Source organism: Mangifera indica, chromosome 10, assembly GCF_011075055.1.
Source record: "Mangifera indica cultivar Alphonso chromosome 10, CATAS_Mindica_2.1, whole genome shotgun sequence".
NCBI lineage: Eukaryota > Viridiplantae > Streptophyta > Magnoliopsida > Sapindales > Anacardiaceae > Mangifera > Mangifera indica.
Genome location: NC_058146.1, coordinates 1,152,841 through 1,178,543, shown reverse-complemented (window position 1 = coordinate 1,178,543; position 25,703 = coordinate 1,152,841). Strand labels below are relative to the sequence as shown.

Here is a 25,703-nt window from a genome sequence, read left to right as displayed (position 1 = left end):
ACTTAATCTTTATTATTATTAAAGTAAAACTGATGTTTGAGTTAACCCAATAATATTTTCGCGCTGAGCGAACCCAAATCAACCCCTTATGCCCGCAATATACACCTCTTTCTTCTTCCCCACTCCCATCAAAACTAACAGTAATTACATATTTTATTATATGTTTAAAGCTCGAAAACTTTCAGCATCAAAACAACTTGATTATATGTATGAAGGAAGTTTTTTTAAAGAAGAGGATTTTGAAAAAATAAATGAAAAGCAAAGAATAAAAAGATTTCTTTCCTAATCAGGAAAACTCAAAATTCATTTCCATTACGATAAAAAGGAAGATTAAAGGAACAGTCTCAAGAGCTTCCTTTTACCTCCCTCAGAACTACAATTTTCAAGCCCACTTCCGGACGTTGTCGTTTTGGACTCCTCTGACGGACTTGGTGCGGGACGTTTCACTGCTCTCGACGGCAAACAAGTCGTCAAAGTCAGATCGAGATCTCCCTGGGGTTCACTGCTGTTCCTTTTCAAGGGAACGGAAATAACCTCTCTCGAAAGAGATGTACAGTGGAGTACACCAGATTCTGACACGTCATCAAACTCCGACGTCAACACGTCTGGCAGTGGATGCAACTCGCCTCCGCAAAGAACCGTCTCCACCGCCGTCTGGCACACGTGCCAGTTCCCCGTCAACAGCAGCCCCACTGCTCCGCTCACCGTATTCACCGTCCTCCCCACCGCCTCGTATAGCAACGACTGAAACAATGCTGCAACCACCACCACCTCAAACACCGTCAAAAAATTCATTCAAATGCGTTAATAAACGAGTAAAATTCTGAAAATTCTTCATAAAATCGAGACGTATATACGTAGTCGTTTGAGAGAGACATACCAGGACGTTGAGTTTCAGGCACGGCGGAGATAAACGACATAAGACCGGCTCGGCCGAAGAACTTGGCGACGAAGACGGTGGCGTTGGCCTGAGCTTGAGGGCCGTCTATCCATTGTAGACAGTGTCTAAGCATGCAGTTCTCGCTGCAACCTTTTCTGAGGATTCTGCAGCCACTGCAACTCATTTTCGCATAAAAAAGAAAATAAAAACTAAAAGCAAGGTCAAATTACGTGGACTGCAAGAAGAAGATAAGCTCGAGAATAATTCAAGCAACAAGGAAGAAGAAGAAAAGGAGAGTTCATTTATAGAGAGCCATAATTACTGGACAAGTAAAGTTTAACCATGGTTAGTTTAATGGGTTTGAGTGAGGTTAGTTTGGGCTCCAAAGAAATGGGTAAGTGCGGCTCCGTGTCTCCGCAACTGGTTGGGGATCTCTCAGCCGTTGGATTTTCAATTGTGGGTAATTTTTACCGTTTGATTCTCTTTTGGACTTCTGGTTGCTGCTTTTCAAATGGCATTATTTCATGTTCTATTTAATTGAACTAATTAATTACGGTTGAATTGGCTTATTTCCTAAATTAGCACAAATAATTTCACTTTTAGATTAATAAACAGTATTTAGGGTAACGTTACCTTCAAGACCATTTAAGTCAAAGGGGTCAACGTTATCCATTTTCAGTAGGGCTAATCATAAATTCAATGTACAAGTGCAACTAATTCAATTTGTTTGATTCCAAGTCTTATCCTTATCCATAATATTGTTTTATTTTTAATTTTTAATTATTTAATTATACAATGATATATTATTATTTATGTATATAAAATTACTTATATTATTGTCTATCGAGACTTCCCTTTCAAAAAAAAATTATACAGAAATTGTATAAAATAAACGAATAATATGTAATGAATAGATACACCATCTATAAATATATATATGTTTACTTGGAATATAGGTTAAAATCATTTTATTTAAAAATAACGTGGAGGATAAGTCTTAATAATTTTCACAATTTGCTCAATTAAATTTCAATGATACGCTCCATGTAATAACATTGATATTCTATTTTTATGAGATATCACAATCAATATATTTTTTTAAACATCTTCATATCTTATTCTGTTACTCATAATACCATTTCCTCTTGCTCTTGTATAGAACAAAAATCGTACGGTTACCCTATATAAATATTTTCATTATAGTTAATAACATAATAATAAACGTAGGTTTTTGATCAATAGCTTAAACTACTTCATAAATTTTATTTTCTTTGTTATTATCAGTATAAAATTACATCTCTAACTTTACATAGATCTTTTATTTTTAACCTTAATTCTATCGTTAAGTGTTAAACATAATTTAAACAATAAAGTTATAAATATATAATTTGAGTAAATAAATAATATATCATTATATAATTAAATAATTTAAAATTTAAAAAAATTAATACTTAATTAAACAATAATATATTATTTATATATTTATAATATATAAAAAATAATATATACATATAATATTGCGTTATTTTAAATACAACTGTACAATGAACCAACCAATGTATAAGTTAAAGATTAAGAAAATGGGCGAAGATGACAATGTGGGAACGAAACAAAAGCATTGAAGTTATAGTTTCAAGTACTTACGTGGCGGCTTTATCCAAATTGGACCACCATCTTTAATTGATTGGACCGAAAACAAATTTGAGTTTGTGGAGAATGAGATTCCAAGCCAATCCATGAGGAGTGGCGTGGGGTTAGCTTTAAACAATTCAAGAATTTTTGTCCTCCTTGAATTGTCCTTTTTAATGGGCGGTTAGGTCACTTTTATGAGGTGGGGTTGCGTTGGGGTATACTTGTAAAGACAAAGCCCAAATGTCTTAAGGAGACTGAGAGCATGACGGTTTTTTTGTGGGTTTGTCTTGCATGACTTGGAAAGGTTGAGTTACTATTTGCCACCGGAACTTTTATGAAATAATTTTTATACTTTCAATTTGAAATTTTATTTTTTGTTCATTGTTTAAGTAAAAAGTTAAGTTTTAACTGTTAAAGAGTATTAATAGGATTAATATCATTTATACCTCTAATTAGATAAGTAAATTAAATTTTTATCTTAATTATTTTATATATTTCTTTTTTTCTCTTTATTTTTTTAATGTTTTCTCATTTTTTGTGTATCCAAAAAAACCCAAAGATCCAATACAATTTTTTCATATTTTCAGCTTTCGACATTGTTTTGGTAATTTTTCAACATTGTTCTTCTGTTTCCGATGCCTTTTAGTTGCTTTTAAGCATATTCTCTATCTTTTGATATTATTCTCTTATTTATGATATCGTTCCCTCAATTTTTAGTATTGTTTTATGAGATTTTTAATATTTAATTATGTATATTTTTGAGAGGTTCTGTTGTTTAGTATCAATAAAAATAGAAGATATTTTTATCTATTCTTATAAAAGAATTAATAGATTTTATTAGTAAATTAAACAAATGAGTGAATAATTTAATTTTTTTAATTTAAAAGATAGAAATGATTGTTTTATCAATATTCGAGTGGGACATAGCCAATCTATTTGCATAGTTGAGTGTCTCTTCAGGTATTAGAAAGAAACTTGAGGTTTCGACATTGGAGAATGGCACTGGGCAAGAATCAAAGGTCGGCTTTGGATTCTCAATCTCATTTTCCTCTCCGTTTCAGACCTTTCCTTGAGAATCCTAGTGCCCTAGTAGATTATGTCTTATTTACTTCAAAATCACTCGATTACATATTATTATATTAATTTATATTAATAAATTAATAAAATTTATTTATACACATAATATAACTCTTTAATATTTATTCTATTAATAATTTTATTCATCTTATCAGTAATAATATTAATTATCCCGTTGATGATATTATTCCTTCCACCGATGACTTCCAACAGTATTTCAATCAGTTTGGATTTAAGTTGACCATTTAAGCTTCGAACCCAACTTATACTAACCTATATTTAAAAATAATTCAATTTGAATTCAATCATACCTGGAAGTCAAAGCCTTGTAATTAATGTTGGAAATAAGGGCCTCATTGAGATAAACGGGAAAGGGAAAAGTACAAGCTTAATTTCAATTTTTACAGGTTAATGTTGATTAAGTATCCTTTGTTAAGATCATAATTTTCACCCTGATCGCCACGCCACATACATTTATGCGGCTTCTGGATAATGTTTTGCGGAAATTGGGTGTCGGAGGAAACTGATCATATCTGTGTCGATAGTTTTAAAGTTTTTATTTTATGTTTTAACTTTAATGTAAGACTATTAAGAGATGTGTTTTTTAAATTCAGCCTGCAGGAACTTACTAGGTTTAATATTTAGTTATTGTCCACCCAGACCTTTGTCAATGTTTTCATTCTTGGACCGGGCTTTTTCCAGGACATAATAGTAGTGGATTTAACCCATATTGAGCTCGAATTTAATTTGACTTATTGGAGTCGAACTCTTCTCATATCAATTTAAGTTTTGTTTAGTATGAGAAGAGTTTGGTTATAATACCAAATTGAGCTTGAACTAAGCTTGGTACTATATCCAAATCAAAATCAACTAAAATAATAATATTTTGATGTATATTAATTAAAATAATATTGTTTTAATCGATTTGAATCCAACTTTTCAGGTGCACGGACTTATCGAATTGAATGTCTTCTATACTCGAGTTTAAAGTTAACCGAACCGAACTAACCTTTGAGTCCCAATCAAATGAGTTAAACTACTATAAAAAACATAGCTAATCTCAGATTTCCTGCAATATTTATATTTGCAATGTAAAAAATCCCAACTCTTCTACCAAACTATATATGCTTCATTTTGATGAATTAAAAACATAAACACTAGTTTCTGAAGTTTCTATGTCATTAAGGCAGGTAGAGGCCAAAAATATGCAAGTAAAAGAACCAAGAAACAACTCTATATAACTTCAGTCTACTAAGAAACTGAATGCCTTCTGTTTCCAGATGGTGTGGATGTAGCTTCTTCCGGTATCACGGAACCAAGACTATCCGATGAATCTGAACCACTATTGTCTCCTTGTCGGCTTTTGCTTGACCAGAGCTTTGCAAAGATCTTCTTGGACTTAAGCATACTTTTCATTTTACTAATGGCAGCCTTGTTGTCAACAGTATCAGTTTTAATATCGCCACCATTACTCACACTACCTCCCATTCCATTGCTCAACCTCAGGGCGGCAAGCTCCCCCTTAAGGGCCTTCAGCTCCTCGGCCGTGGCCACAGCATCCCAATCTTCCTCTGGATTGGTTGCTGCGGACCTTGAGCTCCCAAGGGATCCATATTTTAGATCCTTAAGACCTTTTGGTAGGTCAGGAGTGCTGCAACCTGATGAGCCAGCAAACCTGACTTGCTCCAAAAAGAGTATTTGGACAACAACACGCAGTGGAAGTCTCTCATTTTGTACAGCATGCATGCATGCATCGACTGATAGCTTCCGACAGTCCATGAGCTTGCATATCTTCTTCCTTTCACTTTTGCTGATTGTTGGATGCTCCTGCACCGAAGCATGTTTTAAGAAAAATTATAGTGCAAAGTTGTATAACAAAATGCAAGAGCTAAAAACATGGTGTCTGATTGATTATGTGATGAAGAAAGATTCGAATAATTCTTACCTTGAGGTACATGTCAATGGCCCGGTAAAGCCCGTCATGCACTGGCCTGGAGATACCTGACACCAAATTGGCTAGATCAACAAACTTTGACAGTGGCAGCTTGGGATCCTTTGCAATTTCAGCCAGGTATCCATCAATCAGTTTTGCTACCATCAGCTTGGAAGCATCAGATAAAATCCCTCGGCTTCTTATCTCTTGATCTTCTTCTGGTGACTCAAGCTCAGCATTTTGATCTTGCATCAAAAACTCGTTGACAATTTTTTGTACCGTGTCAACATCATACAAGGTACTTTCACCTTCAGGTGCCATTAACAACAACATATGGTTGACAGATGCCTCTTCTAGTTGCTGTCCTATGAGTCTTATTAGCTGCTCCTTGACAGTATCTCCCAGGTCTAAAAGAATGACTGCTTTCAACAACTTGAACAAGAAACTACAAGAGACACAGCCTTTCTCTACAGGTAGCAGCCAGACAATTGTATCGACAGCTGTTTGATACTTTAACACATCACCACACTGGATCATACCCTTGCTCAAACCTGACAGCCTTCTGTAAGCATAAGTTTTCAATGCCTCTCCAATCACTTCACTAGGGAGAATTGCTTTGGTTTTAATATTTATCATAACTCGCTTATATAGATCAATTTCAAGCTCACATACATCCTCAACCCACCAGTCCCTCGGTACTTCTAGGTTTCTGACACCATTCCAGCTTGGATCATTCCCATTTTCCTCTGGGAGCTTCTTACGGTTATAGGTATATGACCAGTCGACTTTAGAAACATCAACACAGGCTTTGGTTGCTATAGCTTCAATGCAATGGTTGATTATCTTGAGATCTTCAGATAACGGTAATAAAGACTTGGTTGATTGTAGAACAATAATTGAATCTTTCCAGCTGCGAAAAATACTGGAGCTAAGGAAGACATCAATCTTGTAAATGAGGTTCCCCTTCTCAGTAGTTTCATGCATTCCCAGGTGCTCAGCCGCACATCGAGCAGCCACAACATTGTAAGCATTGAGGGTCACAGTGATGCCATAACAAAATTTGGCACAAATTTCAAAGGAAGCAGGCCCACCAGGAATGTTGGAAATGTCTATTTCTTCATTAGAGGTCGCTACCAGCTTCTGCAAGCAGGCACATTTTGACAGGAGAGGAAACTGCATATAATAATTTTCAATATCAGTTTTAGAATATGAATCCATGTTCTTAGAGAGTATATGAGCTCATCTTCATATAAATAAACATAAATTTATCAGGAGAATTCCTGAAGTTTTACAAATTCTGCTCCGGGTCAGATTTCTTAAACCACCCCGGATCAGTATGTCAAAACCATGGTTTTGAAACCCAAACCAGACCAGCTGATTTGACTGGGACCTAGTGGCCAGTCTAGTTTGGGTGAAGTTGTTAAAGGGTGTTGAATTAGGCAAACTGTGCCAGATTGCAGTTGAACCACCAGTTCAATCTCTATCCTATGGATTAACTGACGCCCGCATGACTATTAAAAAAGTTCGAGTCCCAGAAATTGGCAACACTGCCAAGGCATGCAATGCACCATCATACCACAATTCCATTTGGATATGTATTATAATTATATGTATATCAACAGTCCCTATGTCTCGATCTGACTGATCCGACCAAGAAAAACCCAGATCGGCCCCTTGACCAGTTCAATGCCTGGTTTGCGTCAGAAAACATTGATCAAAACCATGAACCACAGCTCAAGGCTTCTATCAGTGAGCATATTTTATATTAACTACTAATGATCAGTCAATATGAATAGAATGAAAATGCATTAGTAGTTATGTATTCCACATATTCCTTTCATCACTACCACAAAGCAAGAACATCAATACAGAAGATAGAAGGTACAGGAGAACTAGAAATGCTGACAATAATTTTCTCACATGTACTAAACTTTTCAGAAAAAATAAAATCATACCTTATGCAAATGAAACTTTACATCCCCAACAACTACCACAATGTCGGTTGCCAACTCACTTGCTGCATACCTGAGAACAAAATGTCTTCCCTTCATAATGTTGCTAAAATCTATCCATTATTTTTATATAACAAGAATAAAAAAAGAACAAATACAATTAAACTGATTATCAGGAGTGAAGCATATCTAACTTTTTACAATAACTACTTTCACTTTCTTTCAAAGCTTCTCAACTAGACGAGATGACTGTTGCTACCTAAGATCCTTCTGAAAAGCATGTTTCTTTATGCCAAAGCAATACAGAGAAATAAGATTTTCGACTTTTATTTCGAATAAAATATGCAAATTTGTTATGTAAATGGTGCAGCTGCCTCAGAAAATCTTTCACTTTACATTCTACACATCCTTCCATGCTTAAGTGTTATAGTAAGAAAAGTGGATTTTTTTTTTCCGTAAATAAGAAAAGTGGGTTAGGATCCCCAAAGTTTGCATACATTTCAAAACAATTTTATTGTTTCTCAAATTCTTATGAAATGTTGTTTTCTCTTCGCAATTACCATTCATATTCAATTTAACTGCAAATACCAAATTAGCACTTATACTGAATGTCCAAAATACATCGAGGAATCAGATAACAGTCAATTGATATTTAATTTATAACCGCATAAAACCAATAGTAAATTCACTGTACCAACAGTGAGAAACACCAAATGATTTCAAGTTTCTGAAGAATATTGCACTAGACATGATTACAGACTCTAACAGCAAGAAATTTCCCGCTTTGAGAATCAATTAAACAGAACACAACCTTTTGAATCTCAAGGTTCCCAGAAATGGCCATACTGTTGAAGGAGATAGTTCAGAATGTAAGTCCAATATTCTAACTACATAAAATGAGTAAAACAACATTGTGGACAGATTGAAAATCATAAAATGAGAGAAACCTCAATTCTGCTGACAAAATTTCATACTGCCCTGAAGGAACCCAGTTTAAGAATCAACAAAATGGGAAAGCTACTAAAAGATGGGTACAATCAATTTAATGAACACGAAACCAGTTGACAAACATACAAGCTTCTTAGAAAAAGATGAGCAAGGAATAAGGTTCAATGAGATCTCACCTAATGTTATTACCATCCCTTTGAAAGGAATCCGGCTTTGATCCAAGTTTCATAAACTTCATCTTCGCAAGAAAGGGATCTACTTTTCCACTGATATGTCAAAGCCAACTCCCTCACTGCTCAGCTCACCACTTCTAAATCAAACTTTATCAGCTCACTACAGTACATGCCCAGTAGTAAAACACACGTTACTGAAATTGAGGAAAATTTTCCAGTAATGGAATGTGAATTCCCCAGTTGTGGGGACCAAATCGGAGAAGACAAACTCTTTGGGTAAAAGAGAGTAAAGAATCTAAAAGGAAGGGTAAGGATATATGCCTGAAGGGTATGACCGAATCTTGACAGCAATCGAGACAGGGAGTCCTAATAAGATAGAAGAATAGAAAATTGAAGGCAAGATAGAGAAGGTTTAAGTAATTTTTTAACAAAAGGTTCTCTTAGATGGCAGGAGAGCCAAAGAAGAGATTGTTTCCTTGGTCGGCGGCAAAGCCCATGGAGCCCGGGCTCACCCAGTTAGCTCAGGGGACATAGCCAGCAGACTCTTAACACTAAATAATTATCACTACCCGCACTAAATTATTCAAAAACTACACCCCATAAGCACAAATCTGATTCCACCTCACTAACTATTTCTTTATCTTTTGATCTCTGATTACTCTGTTTCTTTGTTTTCTGCATAAATAAAATATAAAAGTACATAAAGATTCATGCCACCAAGACTAATTGAGTTTCTTTACAGCTTCAAGTTCCAAATCAATTATAAATAGCGTCTTTTTCAACCGTTGAAGTTTGAAAAACCTGCAACTGAAAACAGCATCTCGGTATCAGTTTAGAAAACCACCAAAACGGTAGACAACAAGCATCTATCTTTATACAGAATAAATGAGAAAGATCACAAAAATTAATTTAAATTCATCTAAGTAATGAACAATCAAAAATCAACTACCAAGCAAAAGAATCGCTTAAAATTCAACAGCAATCTAGGAAATCTACCAGAATATATCAAATAATTCTACTCAAAATCAAATCATAAACCCAAAGATCACATTGTACTATCATATTTGTAAAACTGTAAAACCCCACATGACAAAATATGTTTTTCATCAAGTTGGTTAAGTTAAATAAACAAAAAGTCAATCCCCAAAAGCCACTCTCCGTGGAAACCCCAACAAAACCCAAGAACAATTCTATCAAATTTATAAACCCATGAACAATGTTTCCTAAATTGAAGCATTAAAGTAGAAATAAAATCAACCCACTTCAAGATTCAGTAACATCAACCAACAGATGCTAGAAACTTTTTCAGATCGCTTAAAATAAATAAACAATAGAGATATCGCTCTAAATTGGTAAAGCTAACTAATTTAATCTAAACTCACCAAACTTAAGTCTGTATAGATATACCACAATTTTAGTATCATTGTCACACATTATAAATGGGCCATGCATGAGCATGAGCGCTAACTCACTGAGTCTAAAGCACCAAACCCACAAAAAATACTAAAGACTTGCACAAAACCCACCAAACTAAAACGCTAAAACCGAAAACTTGAATTGCCCTTCAGCGTGCTTTAGCTGCTTTTTTCAGTTCGAGATTTTATGTACTCTTAAGGAACCAGAACGCCTCAGGTGGAAAGCCAAATAGTTTAAGGAATGTGTTTTCCGTTCAGTCTGTAGGATGCAAGAAACAGCACCGAGTCTAGAAATTTTAACACGAAAATGCTGAACTTTGTTTGTTTAAAGAGTAGTGGCGTTAAAAAGCAAAGTTGGATTCATTCAATTTTTGGGGAGTTAAAGGGAGTGACTAGTGTCTACCTTGCTTCATTATGCACGCCAAAGGCTCTGACACATGGCTTCTCTTTAATTTCTTTAATAACTGAGTATCTCTCTAACACCCTTTACTCGGATTGCATCCTAATTCCTAAAGAACCGAACCCAACATCACTCTTTCTAGATCAATAAGTCAGCTTCATCGTCTAGAAACCAAAGCTGACGTAGAAACAAAGTTCAATTTTGTTTAAAAAACCGGAACTTTTTCATTTAACATTTTCTGAATATGTCCATGAAGTTGAATATATATTTTTTGCATTTTCTTAAATAGCGAAACCTAACATCCTGTGAGCGTTAAATGCAGCTTTGAACAACATACATGCATTTTCTCTCTTCTTGATTCATCATGACTCTGTGCCGTGTATGTAACTTTCATCAGACATATAATTTTTCTAATTCATATATAGCTGCCAACAGCTAGCTTGCCAGTTCCATAAATATTGACAAATGAAAATTTTCTTTAAACCAGGAAAACACCCCAGGATTGATTGGTTGTATAACCATCGAATATATTAATTAGATTCACATAAATCAGAGTTTTACAAGTTTAACAGAAAATTAAACTCAAACTCAAAGGTTTTTTTCTAAAAATTATAATGTACATTGCTTAAACTCAGTTGTGTTACTTATATATATTTTCTTAATATTTAAACAGTATTCCCCTTTATATTATGCCGGCAAAACTTTGTATATAAATTGGTGGATACAATCCCTGTATTATAGTTTGAATGGCGAAAAAACAACATCTTAAAATTAAACTCATTCCCAAAATTTCACTAGTTTGGAGTCAAAGTCCAAACCGAGTTGACAATTGCCTCAACTCCACCCCTGCAGCCTGCCAAAATGTACACAAATGAACTTTGTACATTGTTTAAACTTACTTACAGTTCATATTTTCTCAATCTTTGATTCTTTAAAAAGTGGGAGAGATTCTCACTGAGCTGAGTCTTACATCAGCTTCTGGGTTCAGAAGCTTAGCTCTAACCAGTTCTGTGTATTTGCATGTGCTTTCGGAGAGAGAGAAAGAGGAAGAAAGAGACAAGAATCCTTCTCCACATAAAATCATCAAGAAAAGCAGAAAATGATTCATCATTTTCTATATAAAAATGGCAACAACATTTCATATTTCCACTAGAGCACATCCCTACAAAAGTGCTAGACTTCATCTTCTTCTTCTCTGCATTTATTGGTATTTATAATGAAACAGGTCACTCAACCACATTTCAAAGTCAATATTTATTGTCTACAGATCAGGCCATCTATAATTTCATTTTTCTTTTTGTTGGAAACGTAGATGTAGGCTCATGAAAAGATGCTAAACAAGTTTCAATAATTATATATTAATTTAAAATGATTTGATTAATATAATATATGAGTATCAATAAAATACTTAAAAGATTTTACTATCCATTAATTCTACGAGTTCATGAATTCATGACTTAATTTGGGTAGAATACTAAAAAAATCTCTAAACATTTTAAATTTCGTATTTTACTTAGAATAAAATAGGTGAATTATAAATATATAAATTAGTATATGTAAATATAATTTTTTAAGTTAAATTTGTGTCAATTATTTCTGTCTTAAACTTAAGTCAATAACTTTTGAATTTGATAAAGTTGAACTTTATCTTAATGTCATCGAATCAAACTCAAATCCAAATATTGCTTGACTTGAGTGGATTACACATCTCAATCAAAGTCTATGTATGAACCATACAAATATGAAGGATTGTGTAAATTAATAAGTACAATGGCAATGAAGTGCGGGTAAAAACTCAAGTGATTGTTGACCCAATCAACTAAATGTAAACATTGGTAGATATTCCAATATTCTTTCTTTTATAATAAAAGAAAAGATTTCTTCAGAAGGACTTGATTCCCTTTGTGCCAAATCTCGAAGGGATTCTTTTTCATCATGGTGTGAAGAGACACGACAAGATCAAAAGATATTTAATTTTTAATGTGGTGGATCCAACAAATTAGTAGTTTATGTCAATGATAACGATATTATTTGAGTGATATAAAAATTTATACTAATAAAGATTACAATAAGATGTACAATTTTTTAGATAAAGTGCGTAATTTCGTGATTTAATGAGTGTTATTATGATTCCGATATAATATAAAAATAATTGTATTTTGATTATAATTATTGAGATTGTAAGAATTAGTTTTAATATAATATAAAAACCATATTACAACTTCTATATGAGATCTTGTATCGTCTACATCTTATACCCACATATAAATTGGCATGACATTTGTCTACTTTTCGTTGATCATCTCCACAAACATTATACTAATGAGTATGATTGAGGAAAAGTTTTGACCATATAACACATCTAATTTTATATTATGTCACACATGTTAAAAAAATCTGATTAGACCGTCACTTTTAGTTAAAGATTGATTATTTTAATTTTCCCAGCTCATTAATGGCATTATGAATATGAATTTCCTTTCAGAATCATCATTTTCAAAGGGTCATCCAATTGATTGGTTAATGCAAAGTAGGGAGACACAAGAGAAACATAATACAAATGAAGCTTAAACTAGTGGGGGACATTTGAGTGAGAAAACGAATCCAGAAACTGCCTAAATGTCCATGAAGATATTCTTCTTTTTTAAATTGTTGTCTCTAATTAATTAGTAATCAGAGAGAGTGCACATGGCCACCCACCAGGTTAGAAGGATATACTAATCATGGCATCCACCGCCAAGAGAGTTGGTTTAGTTTGGAAAAGGGTAAAGTACTATTTTCCCACCCATTTTTTACCCCAATCTCAAACCTATACCCACAACAGATCAAAATCCACTTTTCCCACCCATCACCAAACCGCCGTCCATTTTTGCTGTTAAAGAGAGGGGTAAAATAGTTATTTTATTGTTTATATTAAAAACTTATAAAATTTATTATTTTTCACCCCCCCATAGGTTTTAGAAACTAACATTTCACCTTTACCTAAAGTTTTTAAACTTTAAAAAGTAACATTTTTATCCCCAAACCTAAGGTTTCCATATTTTTCAAAACGCAGCCGCCCCCCATAACTTTCAAAAATAACAGTTTCACCCACATTCTTTAACTTCATCTTCCGACATCGTCACCTACCTCCTCCTTCTCCCGGTACGACGACGGTGGTGTGACGAAGAGATCTACATCTCCCCGTCGCATGGTGCAACGAAGAGACGGAGATCTCTTCGTCACATGATGTGACGAAGAGATCTCTCTTCGTTGCTCCACCCAGATGACGAAGGACAACTTTTCATCATCCTTCATCGCTCGTTGCGTCGTCTAGACGCGACGATGAAGGACGACGAAACGTCATCCTTCGTCTATTGTCGTCCAAATCTGAGCAATGAAGGATCGTCCTTCGTTGTCCTTTGTCGTCGAAGATGCGAGATTGGTGGAATGGGTCGGCCGTCTGTGGTGGCCGGAGAATGAAGCAAACCCTAGGGGTGAAATTAAACTTTTTAAACTTTGAGGATGGATTGAGTTGTTAGTTTTTAAAATCTGGAGGAGGAAAATGGTGAATTTTAAAGTTTTGTGGTTTTAAACAATAAAATATCGATTTTACCCCTGTCTCTAACTGAGAAATTGGACGACAGTTTAGTCATGAGTAAAAAAAGTGGATTTTGACCTGTCGTGAGTATCAGTTTGAAATCGACCTAAAAAATGGGTGGGAAATAGTCCTTTTCCCGTTTGGAAAATATGAGAAGGTATTATTTGAGTGGTAAAAATGTGAAATTCAAAATATGAGAGGAAAAGTTCAAATCCTCTTCAATCACATGGCTTGACAGTCCAAATATGGGAATAACAGTTTAAATTTCATTAAAAAAGAATTTAATTTAATATAGTATGGGCATTTAATAATCCGGGGATAAACGAATCATGTCATCTTAGTTTGGGTCAACGAATTGTGTTTCAAATTGTGGGCTTTAGTTAGAACCAATCAATAAGCCTACTTTGTTTAACGACAAAAGCCCAAAACAAGACAAGTTCACTCGCCCACTCTTAAGCCTTAACATTTTAAATTCAAATTTTTTTGAATAAATAAAATTAAAAAAAAAAAATCTCACAAGAAACAAGAATTCACTTCCTCCAGAATTTCAAATCTCCTTCCCTCTCTCGCCCGCAGCACAACCCTAACCAATCAGGCGATGACGGCTGTCCATCCGCCTCCTACCTCCGGGCGCGAGCTCATCAATCCGCCGGCCGACGGGATCTCCAACGTTCGCTTCTCCAACCACAGCGATCACCTGCTCGTCTCCTCATGGGATAAGGTACACTCTCACTTACCTATCTCTATTCTCAACACCTGTTTATAAATTTGATGAACGAATTGGATTGATCGGTGATTCAGAGTGTGAGATTGTACGACGCGAGTGCAAATGTTCTGCGAGGAGAGTTCATGCATGGCGGTCCCGTCCTTGATTGCTGCTTCCATGATGACTCCTCTGGCTTCAGTGCCAGCGCCGACCATACTGTGAGAAGGTTAGTATACTCTTCTCGTTCTTACAGTTTCTCATTAATATGAAATTTCATGCCTTGTTTTATTAATAAGATGCCAAAAGTTCAAATTCTCACGTGTATCACTAAAATAGTTCTAAGATGGGTGCATGAGCTCAGATTAGGCCTGGCTGTGGTTTATGAACTAGTGGTTTTGGTTCGAAACTGCCGGTTCACAATTCAAAAATATAAAAACTTTGAACCGAAACCATTATAGCTCGGCTTGTAACCGATTCGGAACTGATATAGAGCATTAGTTCTGGTTTATGACCCTAATTCAGAACTGACATTAAACTATCGGTTTCGATTCATAATCTCGATTTTTTTTTTAAAGGGAAAATGACTATTTCTAATCTAAATTTTAGCATAATCTCAAAATCATACTTACGGAGTTGAAAAACCCAAATACCCACCTATAGACTAACTGCGATTCAAATTTTCAGTTAAGGATAGGGGTAAAATTGTTATTTTACCTATAAACTTTAAAACTTTAAAATTTTTACACCTCCCAAGTTTTAAAAACTAGCATTTCAATCTATTCTCAAAGTTTGAAAAATTTAGATTTCACCTTTAAGGTTTGTTTTCTTCTTTGACCATTATTATTCCAATCGACAACCGATGCTTTCTACTAATCTTTTATCTCCGGCTATAAAGGTCGACCTTTAGTTATTTAGATTTGAACGACGAAGTATCGTCCAGGTCTGCAAGAAGTCGTGTCATCCAAAAGCAACGATGAAACGTCATTTTTTGTCTTTTCTTGTAGATTTGGACAACGCTTCATCGTCTAGATCTAGACAATAAAGGATTCTTATTCGTAGTCGGAGATAGAAGATAGTGAAAAGCGTCGATCGTCAGTTAGATTGATAGTGGCTGGGGGAAGAAGCAAACCCTAGGGGTGAAATCTAAACTTTTCAAACTTTGAGAATGGATTGAAATGTTAATTTTTAAAACTTGAGGAGGAAAAAAATAAAAATTTCAAAATTTTAAGATTTATAGGTAAAATGACGATTTTACCTTTGTCTTTAATTAAAAATTTGGACGACAGTTACCCTATGGATGAGTATTTGAGTTTTTTATTTATCGTGGGTATGATTTTGAAATTTCGACTAAAACTTGGGTGGAAAATTGTCTTTTTCCCTTTTTTTAATTAATAATTAAAAATTAAAAAAAGTTTGAACTTAATTTTTCAATTAAACTGTCTACGTATTCTCTTGAGGTTTAGAATAATCAAAACCTATGTATTTCTCTTACCTTCGCATACTTGATAGCCGACGGTACCCTCATACCTTATCATTCATCTCTACTTTCTTGACTTCTGGTTCTTCTCATCAAACTATCCGTAGTTAAATTAAGAGTTTTTCATTGAAGTCCATTTTTATATCTTGTTGACGTAATTCGCCTCTTGTCCAATTGTTCACGTATACTTGGACATCAATAAATTCGAGAGCCAAAGTTGATCACCTCTCGACCAATATATTGCCCTTTAATTAAAAATTTGTTCCACTTCATCAGTTGATGTCGTTGTTGCTACGATTTGTTTAACAATAGCTGCTAATATTAGAAAAATTGATGTATGTCGACTTTACCATTTTAGAACTGAAGAGTCTATATTTATGTTGCTATCACCAAACTCAAAAGTAATGGTTAGATAAATTTCAAACTTTGAGGTGAAATCTAATGTTCCTTTTGGTCTTTTGTGCCTTTGTATCATAATACGATCACCATAATTAATATTTTATGTTGGTGATGGGGCAATAAGTGATAGAGAAGAAGATGAATAACCTTGGTTCCCATAAACTAATGAATATTCAACATAAGTTTTTTTAATTAAATTTATAATGATAGTTATAGTCAATGGAATATTAACTTCATCTTCATAATTTAATTGCATGCGTTCATAATATAATGTTCAATAATCTGTAATGTCATCTAATTTAAACGTAGGATTAAAAAAACAAACAACAAAAAAAATTTCTGGAATTTCTTTATAGTAATTTAAACATTTTGTTTTTATTAAAAAAATAACTTCTTTTAAAATAACATTTTTTTTCGGTTTCTTTGCAAAACCTCAATAATATTAAGGGTTTTATTTAAAAACAAATGGGAAGTGAAATAATAAATCTCATTCAAAGTATAAGTTACATTATTAAAATTTCTTAAAATGTCTAAATTGTCTTACAAATATCTTAATATTTGTAATACGATATAACTTGTGACATATTTTGTGAAATAAATATACACAATAATTTTTTATAATAAAAAAACTCGTTGAATAATTCATATGTTGAATTCCAAGATATCTTTAGGAAATCTTTTTGGTTTTTTATTATGTATTTTACAAAATTTATCACATTCTTTTATTATTTGGGGATGTGTCCATAAAAATGAAACTGTTATTTTTATTAAACTAATAAAATTATTAAGATATTTTAAACCATTTTATATACATAAATTTAACACATGATATGTATATCTAATATAAAAAAATCTATCACCTAAATTGGTCTTGTAAATTTTTGTTAAATTAGTAATTGAGCCCGTATTTACAGTTGTATTATCGAATGAAATTGAAAAAAATTTAAAAACTAATTTAGATTCTTTTAATATTTCTTTAATTATTCTATAAATATTTTCGGTTGTATGTCGGTCATCAAATACCTGAAATGCTAATTTTTTTTTTTTTATAATTGAAATTTATTATCTATCAAATGACAAATTATATCATATAAGAGTGAATTTATCAACGGTCACTCTAAATATTACTATATGTAGACACATGTCTATATAAATTTGTAAATAATTGAATTAATTTTTTTTTGTTTTTTATATAAACCTAATAATGAATTTTTAATGTGTTTTTAGGAATAGTTTTATATGCAAGATTTCATGTAGTTTTACAATAATTATTAAAACCTAAATTTTCACTAAAACTAAATACTAAGTGATCTATTGCTACTATTTTTGCAAGTTCTTTTTTACTTTTATTATCGTTATAAATAAATAGAGATTTATGTAGAGAATCATACCTGTTTATTTGTGTTTGACTTTTATTTTATCCAATTTTTTTTCAGATGTTTCCACTCTAAGTGTCTTTTGAATGTCTTATATCTATCTTATTGTTAGAATTTATAAATTTGTTTACAATAATTGTAAGCAATTTTAAAATTATTATTATTATTTTTTGTATTTTCTTGAAATGAATTTTAAAAATATCCGAGGTAAAAATTTTTTATGGTTGTTGTTTCATCTCTACTTCTTGTTGTTGTAGCTCCACATTTATATATTAACTTTCACTTTCTTGTGTTGAAAAATCTTTCACAAATTGATTTCCATCCATATTTGATGTATATGAATATTGGTCAAATCTCCTATTACGTGAAAAACTTTTACTACTTGTCATTTTTTGATAATAAATCAAATTAATTATATAAAATAAATTATATAATTAATTATGAAAGATAACGAGGAAAATAATAATAATATATAATAAATAAAATTAACTATAAAGATAAATTTTATAATTAATTATGAAATTGTAGAATAAAAAGATAATAATAATTAAATTATATAAATTAAAATTAGAATTGATAAAAATAAAGAGAGGATTTAATTGAATTTGAGAAAATTTGATTGAAAGATTAAGAGGGTATTAAAAATTGAGAGAATGACAAATTAGAAAAAATAAATAAGAGAGTTGAAAGATTGAGTGAGTATTTATAAGTAAAATTTTATATAAAAAATTATTTGGTCTAATGCCCATATTTGCAAGGGACCAAATTTATTTATTTTTTAAATTTAAAAAATAAAAAAATTTAATGATTTTCATTTAAAATTAATAAATTTTTTTAATTAAATAATTGAACTATCAGTTCATGAACAAACGGTTTGATGGTTTATAAAAAGAAAAATCTGAATAGAACTGTCAGAATTTGGTTTTGGTTTAGGCCGATTATGGTTTTGCACGGGTCCATTCCGATTTGGTTCACGGGCTAAACCAGCTTGTAGCCAGGACTAGTTTAGATGATTATATTTTATAAATTTTGAGCGTTTTTATGTTTTTTCGTTGTGATCTGCCTTTGTTAAGGTGAATGTCTGGTCTAATTACAAACCTTTATGAACTTAAATTAGGTTTCTGCCTATTTTCAAAGCATGATCTCTTTATGTCGTTTGGTTAAATCTCTATGAAACTCAATGACTTTTTATTTTCTTATAAACCATTGATTATACCTTTTCTTATTAAGTTTGAAATTTTGATTTGTGCTTTATACTATAATAAATGGAAGTTATTTCATGTTTGTTTTTTTGGTCATTTATGTTAGGGTCCAACACTGGTGAACTCTATGATATTAGGAAGGCTAGTTATATGGTAGTTAATGTTTCAATATCGGCTTAGCTTTTCGGTAGGATTTGTTTACACTATGTTAAAAATTTAAAGGCTGCCTCCTATTTGTGCAAATATTATGTACTATCTAGTTATAAGGGAATTTAGAAGAACACAATCTCCACTTGTTTTGCACCACCATGCTTATAGGTTACTTTGTCCATTTTTTTCTCTCTCTTGTAGAGAGTGGGATGCAAGGTGGAACTGGGTAGTACTTTGACAATACTTTTAAAGATGGAGATGAACATAAAAGGGAGAAAGAACAACAAAGCCAAGGTACATAAGTATCACAATGCTTATTTTACGAATCTAACAACAGTGTAACACAACTGTGTTCGATTTTATGAGTAATAAAGATATGAAATGACTTGTATGTGAATAAGAGATGATGACAAAAATCTTACCTTATGTTGTTGCATTTCATCACCTCCCCAGATATAACTTTAACTGTAAAATTTTAATACCAACCGCAGAGTATCTGGCAGTGGATTACGGTAACAAAGAAGTGGATGCAAGGCAAGTTTCAAAGGGCTGTTAGCTTAAACATAGTGAGCTGATCTAGCACCTTGATTCTTTGTCATCTAATGCTGCATCTTTTATTGATGACTGCTGTTTGACATAACAAATGCATGATAGAATGCCCTTATTTCCTTGACAATGATTTTCAGGGTAATGGACCGAAACCATTCTTGCTATGTCTAAGAAATATCGAAGAAACTCATAGATGCATTCAAATCTACCAAAGTGTCTGATTCTAGTCTTGGCCATAGGCCAGTTTGGCCCATGAATCAACCCATATAAAACTAGAATCAGATTTTGACGGTTCAATTTAGGTCTTTCTTTTTTTGAATTGTCGAAACACCGGTTCATATCGGTGGTTCAATAATTTAACTAAAAAATTTATTAATTTTAAATGAAAATCATTAAATTTTTTTATTTTTTAAATTAAAAAAAGTTTAAATTTGGTCCCTTGCAAATTCTGCAAAGTTTGTTTTGCAGTAGTTGCAAATATGGCTGTTAGGCCTAATAATTTTTTTTATAAAAAATTTTACTTATAAATACTCACTTAATCTTTGAACTCTCTCATTTATTTATTTTCATTTGTTATTCTCTCAATTCTCAGTATTTTCTCAATCTTTTAATCAAATTCTTTCAAATTCAATTAAATTCTCTCTTTATTTTTATCAATTTTAATTTTAATTTCTATAATTTAATTATTATTATCTTTCTATTATACAATTTCATAATTAATTATATAATTTATTTTTATAATTAATTTTATTTATTATCTATTATTATTATTTTTCCTATTGTCTTTCATAATTAATTATATAATTAATTTTATTTATTATCAAAAAATAACAAGTAGTGAAAATTCTTCATGTAATAAGAGATTTGGTCAATATTCATATACATCAAATATGGATGAAGATCAATTTGTAGAAGATTTTTCAATACAAGGAAGTGAGTCAATATGTGGAGGTGGAACTACAACAACAACAAATGGAGAAGGAATAACACTCACAAAAAATTCTTACCTTCGATATTTTTAAAATTCATTTTAAAAAAATACAAAAAGAAGATGGTAATTTTGAAGTTGCTTACAATTATTGTAAGCAAATTTATAAATTCAAGTAAAGAGTTGGATATGGGACATTCAAAAGACACTTGAAGTTGAAGCATCCGAAAAAAATTAGGCAAAATAAAGGTCAAACACAAATAACTGAATATAGTGCTCTACATAAATCTCTATTTATTTATAGTGATAATAAAAGTAAAAAAGAATTTGCAAAAATAGTAGCAATAGATCACTTAGCATTTAGTTTTGATGAAAATTTAGGTTTTAATAATTATTATAAGAGTGCATTGAATCTTGTACATAAAACTATTCGTAGAAACATATTAAAAAAAATATTATTAGGTTTATATAAAAAACAAAAAAATTTAATTCAATTATTTACAAATTTAGATAGACGTATGTCTATATGTAGTGATATGTAAAGTGGTCATTGACAAATTTATTCTTATATGGGTATAATTTATTATTGGATAGATAATAAATTTCAATTACAAAAAAGAATTTTAACATTTAGGGCGTTTGGAGATCGGTATACGGTCGATAATATATATAGAATAATTAAAAGAATATTAGAAGAATATAGATTAAGTTTTAAAATTTTTTCAATTTCATTTGATAATGCACCTATTGTCTTATCACGAACCCAAAATATTAGTTATGATGATCGTATTATGATGTAAAGGGACAAAAGATCAAGAGGAACATCAGACTTCACCTTGAAGCTAGAAATTTATCTAACCACTACTTTTGAGTTTAGTGATAGCAATATAGGTAAAAACTTTTTAGTTTTAGAATGGTGGAGTCAGCATGCGTCAATCTTCCCAACATTAGTTGCTATTGCTAAACAAGTCTTAGCAGCACCGATATCAATTATTGTAGTAAAACAAACTTTTAGTTAAGGGGACAATATATTGGACGAGAGACGATCGAGTTTGACTCCCGAATCTATTGAAGTCCAAGAATGCATGGATGATTGGACAAGAGCCGAATTACATCGACAAGATATAAAAGTAGACTTCAATAAAGAATCTCTTGATTTAACTACGAATAATTCGATGACGGGAACTAATAATCAAGAAAACGGAGGTGAATGATAAGGTAAGGAGGTATCGTCGGCTATTGGGTACTTGAATGTAAGAGAATTACGTAAGTTTTGATTCTTTTAAACCCCAAGAGGATACGTAAGAAATTTAATTGAAAAATTAAATCCAAACATTTTTTTAATTTTTAATTATTATAATTATTAATTAAAAAATTAAATTGGAGCCATGAATCGAAACTGTGTGTTTCGAACCGAGGCTATAAACCGGAACCGACGGTTCAATGTTGGTTCTAAATCAGTTACGAACCAACTTGTAATGGTTTTGATTTAGGGTTCTTATTTTTTTTTTACCGTGAATCACTGGTTTCGAATCGAAACCATTGATTCATGAAAAGTGGCCAGATCTATCTGACTCTTTTTGCCCAGTCAATGAATCGACTGTTATATTAATTTGGTTTGTTCTTTGAACCATGGGAATTAGTTTTCATCTCACCTTCCCTCACTTGTTCTCTCTTTTGATCACATATGATGACTCATTGGTTGTGAGAATCATGTGCTGATCTCTTGATACCGATGGTTGTCCGTGTGAATGTTGGAAAAAACTGGATTTTATTTGCATATGATTGGTTGCAATTTCTTATTACCAATTGATACTTTAGATATAAGGTGGTTTCTAAACTGAATCTGATTTGTGTTTTTTTACAACTGATTGTCTATGAGATGCATCTCTGCTATCTGAATTTTTCTTAATATGTTGTGTGAATTACATTCTTGGAGTATTTTGTCTAGCTTAAGATTGTCATATCAATGATTCAGGTTAGTTTTCAACCATGGCAAAGAGGATATATTGGGAAGGCATGATGCACCTGTTCGTTGTGTTGAGTACTCTTATGCGGCAGGTCAGTTATAGTTCACTAGCTTCCTTTATTATTTAATTTGCTGTGCTTGTTGATGGTGCTCTATGGTGATTTGAGTGACTGATGTTTTTGATTAATTATGTCATTTTCTTTTGGATTTTCTTTGAGAGATAACTGTAAAAGGACTTGATATTTTCAAACAATGGACATATGATTAACATGCATTTTGAATAAACTCTTGTAGCGTAGTGACATGCATACAGGTGTAGTATTGGTTTGTAGAATTTAAAGTGCTATATCCATTTATGTTTTAATAGTTGATCAATATAAAAATTTAAAATTATATGCTTTAATGTATCAGATGGTTACTGTTAATCGATATTCAGTGTCATTTTGGAGATGCCATTGTCATCATATTGTTTTATGTCCTGTTTTAGTTAGTTACAATGACTTGTGATGACACTGTGAATTGTTTCATTGGTGATTGAGTGCATAGGATTGGGGAAGGGTTAATCTTCTGTTGCTTTTCTGTGTGGAAATTTCTCAAACCACAGTGTTGCGTTCTGTATTTTTATTGCATACAGGGCAAGTGATTACTGGTAGTTGGGACAAAACTCTCAAGTGTTGGGATCCTAGAGGTGCAAGCGGCCAGGAACGCACTCTTGTTGGAACGTACCCTCAACCTGAGCGTGTTTACTCTTTATCACTTGTTGGGAATCGTCTAGTTGTGGCAACTGCAGGAAGACATGTAAATGTGTATGATTTACGAAATATGTCTCAACCTGAGCAAAGGAGGGAATCTTCTTTGAAGTATCAGACTAGATGTGTGCACTGTTATCCCAATGGAACAGGTGCAAGTTACTCCTTAATCACAGGGAGGACATACTAGAGCTTCAAGATTGATAGTGGTCTAATTATTATTGTCTCCATGATTAATCATTGCCCTTAGTTTTTTTCAGTTTAGGCCATTATATTATTTCATCCACATAACTGTATGCAGGATATGCTCTTAGTTCTGTTGAAGGACGGGTTGCAATGGAGTTTTTTGATCTGTCAGAAGCTAGTCAAGCCAAAAAGTATGTGTGAATTGTTTCTTTTACGATATAAAATTGATAGCTCTTTGTTGTATTTCCTTTTTTTTTTTTGTTCTGTAATTCATATAACTGAGGTAATTGTTGGTTCTCCCTTTTTTCTCTTGCTGAATTGAGCTCTCAAATATTCTCCACTTTGAAATTTAAATTATGATCTTAAATAAAATTATGGGTAACCTCTTCTGCTTCTCAGAAAATCTGGAGTTTCTTTATCTTTTCATGGTCTATTATATTATACTGATTTAGTTTAATTACAACTGACACTCTCTGAGTTGATCTGTACAATTATCACCGACTGGATATGAGTCATTATACAGTTTTTCCCCTATGATGATACAATATTGGACAGAGATGCATGTATGCTTTTACTTATTGTTATGCACAGAATGTCTTTTCTTTTCATCTGTTGTTTAACTGTATAGTAATGATTTTATAAGTTGTGCAGATATGCATTTAAGTGTCACCGAAAATCAGAGGCTGGAAGAGACATTGTTTATCCAGTAAATGCCATTGCATTTCACCCTATGTAAGTTTCTAAGTCGTGTCATTGAATTTTTACTGCAATTTTTTTTTTTTTTTTAAGATCCTGGTCTCATAACATTATGTTGAGCATTTTATTTCCGTTGGATGGTTCAAATCAAATGATTTCTTGCACATATGGTAGTCATGTTGCCCATAAATTAGTTAATAGTAAGATCAACTCGGAATGAAAGCCAATACACCACTGGCACGGCACAATTCCCATAAAGAAATTCTTCCCTATTTCAGAGTATGTTTGGCTTAAATGTAGATAACCTAATCTGAGTAATTGAATTGTGAAATATGCATTTGTGAATTTTAATGTGAAGTCCTTTAAACATCAGTTTTTTTCTTGCTTAAAAATTGAAAAAATGATATAATTGATACAATCTAGTATAAGTTTTGTACACTTGAGAGTTGGCTAAAGGGTTGACTCAAGACTTTTAAAACAAATTGTTCTATGAACTCAGCATTTCTTCTGTGCACTCACATGATTGCTCATACTTGCTTCTAATTAAATTGCAGTTATGGTACATTTGCTACTGGAGGTTGCGATGGTTTTGTGAATGTCTGGGATGGAAACAACAAAAAGAGGCTGTATCAGGTAAACAGTTGTGTTATTTTGTAATTGTTTCGGATGATTATCAAATTTGACCTGGGGAAAACATTGTGTATTATTATTATCCTCGTGCTACTCTTCTGCAGTACTCAAAATACCCATCAAGTGTTGCTGCACTCTCATTTAGCAGAGATGGTCGTCTTCTGGCTGTGGCATCAAGTTACACGTTCGAAGAGGGAGATAAGCCGTAAGAAATTACTCCCTTTCCGATTCTCACTGGTTTTCATATTTGCTAAAGCCTAAAATGTGTTTGTTCGTTTTGCAGACATGAACCAGATGCTATATTTGTACGCAGTGTAAACGAAATAGAAGTCAAGCCAAAGCCAAAAGTGTTCCCAAACCCTCCAGCGTAATTTCTGTTGAGATATCATCCGTGTTTGTTCTATAGTTTTTGCCAAATACGTGGTAAATTAGGGTAATCTTTAAGGCTTCCTCATTTTCTTCTGATGAAGCTTGTCAAAATTTAATCTGATAACTGATTCTGTATCATAGTTTGCAATTTCTTTTACCCTTTCTTTAATTTTACAATCTTGTGAATTAATCTTTTTAGCATAGTTGTTGGGATAAATCGTCTTGCTTTCTCTCATCTCTTTGTTCGTGTAGGTTTCTGGTTCAACTTAATGCAATGATGATAAATTTACGGAGGTTTGAAGTCTTCTTTTCTTGGTTAATTTCTTG

General features: G+C 32.5%; 3 protein-coding genes across 6 annotated transcripts; 1 reads left to right on the top strand and 2 right to left on the bottom strand.

Annotated features, from left to right (window-relative positions):
* Positions 1 to 283: 283 nt before the first annotated feature.
* Positions 284 to 1,169, bottom strand: LOC123228184 (LOB domain-containing protein 38-like). Of its 2 annotated transcripts, none has more exons than XM_044653476.1 (2): positions 881 to 1,164; positions 284 to 755 (listed from the first exon to the last, which is right to left on the bottom strand). In XM_044653476.1, exons 1-2 carry the CDS (start codon positions 1,062 to 1,064, stop codon positions 331 to 333), a joined length of 609 nt encoding a protein of 202 aa, XP_044509411.1. In that variant the 5' UTR covers positions 1,065 to 1,164; the 3' UTR covers positions 284 to 330. The 2 variants fall into 2 exon arrangements, with proteins under 2 accessions (XP_044509411.1, XP_044509412.1); XM_044653477.1 differs by having other exon boundaries at positions 525 to 771; positions 881 to 1,169.
* A 3,528-nt stretch (positions 1,170 to 4,697) lies between these two features.
* Positions 4,698 to 10,318, bottom strand: LOC123226857 (BTB/POZ domain-containing protein NPY2-like). Of its 3 annotated transcripts, none has more exons than XM_044651379.1 (5): positions 10,122 to 10,318; positions 8,599 to 9,402; positions 7,478 to 7,547; positions 5,535 to 6,695; positions 4,698 to 5,416 (listed from the first exon to the last, which is right to left on the bottom strand). In XM_044651379.1, the coding sequence occupies exons 2-5, from the start codon at positions 8,658 to 8,660 to the stop codon at positions 4,841 to 4,843; spliced, it is 1,869 nt and encodes a 622-aa protein (XP_044507314.1). In that variant the 5' UTR covers positions 8,661 to 9,402; positions 10,122 to 10,318; the 3' UTR covers positions 4,698 to 4,840. The 3 variants fall into 3 exon arrangements, with proteins under 3 accessions (XP_044507314.1, XP_044507312.1, XP_044507313.1); XM_044651377.1 differs by lacking the exon at positions 10,122 to 10,318 and adding an exon at positions 9,858 to 9,977; XM_044651378.1 differs by lacking the exon at positions 10,122 to 10,318 and adding an exon at positions 9,545 to 9,961.
* A 4,173-nt stretch (positions 10,319 to 14,491) lies between these two features.
* Positions 14,492 to 25,677, top strand: LOC123226856 (mitotic checkpoint protein BUB3.2-like). The gene is made up of 9 exons (XM_044651376.1): positions 14,492 to 14,711; positions 14,792 to 14,922; positions 22,756 to 22,838; positions 23,381 to 23,647; positions 23,797 to 23,872; positions 24,333 to 24,413; positions 24,932 to 25,010; positions 25,112 to 25,212; positions 25,291 to 25,677. Exons 1-9 carry the CDS (start codon positions 14,589 to 14,591, stop codon positions 25,376 to 25,378), a joined length of 1,029 nt encoding a protein of 342 aa, XP_044507311.1. The 5' UTR covers positions 14,492 to 14,588; the 3' UTR covers positions 25,379 to 25,677.
* The last annotated feature ends 26 nt before the right edge of the window (positions 25,678 to 25,703 follow it).

What these genes read in the sequence shown, in the direction of transcription:
- LOC123226856 (XM_044651376.1), top strand. Translation starts at nt 14,589, where the DNA reads ATGACGGCTGTCCATCCGCCTCCTACCTCCGGGCGCGAGCTCATCAAT. An exon ending in GCCGACCATACTGTGAGAAG is followed by an intron (nt 14,923 to 22,755) that starts GTTAGTATACTC and finishes TCAATGATTCAG; the next exon opens with GTTAGTTTTCAACCATGGCA. An exon ending in ACAAAAAGAGGCTGTATCAG is followed by an intron (nt 25,011 to 25,111) that starts GTAAACAGTTGT and finishes ACTCTTCTGCAG; the next exon opens with TACTCAAAATACCCATCAAG.
- LOC123226857 (XM_044651379.1), bottom strand. Translation starts at nt 8,660, where the DNA reads ATGAAGTTTATGAAACTTGGATCAAAGCCGGATTCCTTTCAAAGGGAT. An exon ending in AGGGATGGTAATAACATTAG is followed by an intron (nt 7,548 to 8,598) that starts GTGAGATCTCAT and finishes TTTTGTTCTCAG; the next exon opens with GTATGCAGCAAGTGAGTTGG. An exon ending in CCATTGACATGTACCTCAAG is followed by an intron (nt 5,417 to 5,534) that starts GTAAGAATTATT and finishes GCTTCGGTGCAG; the next exon opens with GAGCATCCAACAATCAGCAA.
- LOC123228184 (XM_044653476.1), bottom strand. Translation starts at nt 1,064, where the DNA reads ATGAGTTGCAGTGGCTGCAGAATCCTCAGAAAAGGTTGCAGCGAGAAC. An exon ending in GCCTGAAACTCAACGTCCTG is followed by an intron (nt 756 to 880) that starts GTATGTCTCTCT and finishes TGGTGGTTGCAG; the next exon opens with CATTGTTTCAGTCGTTGCTA.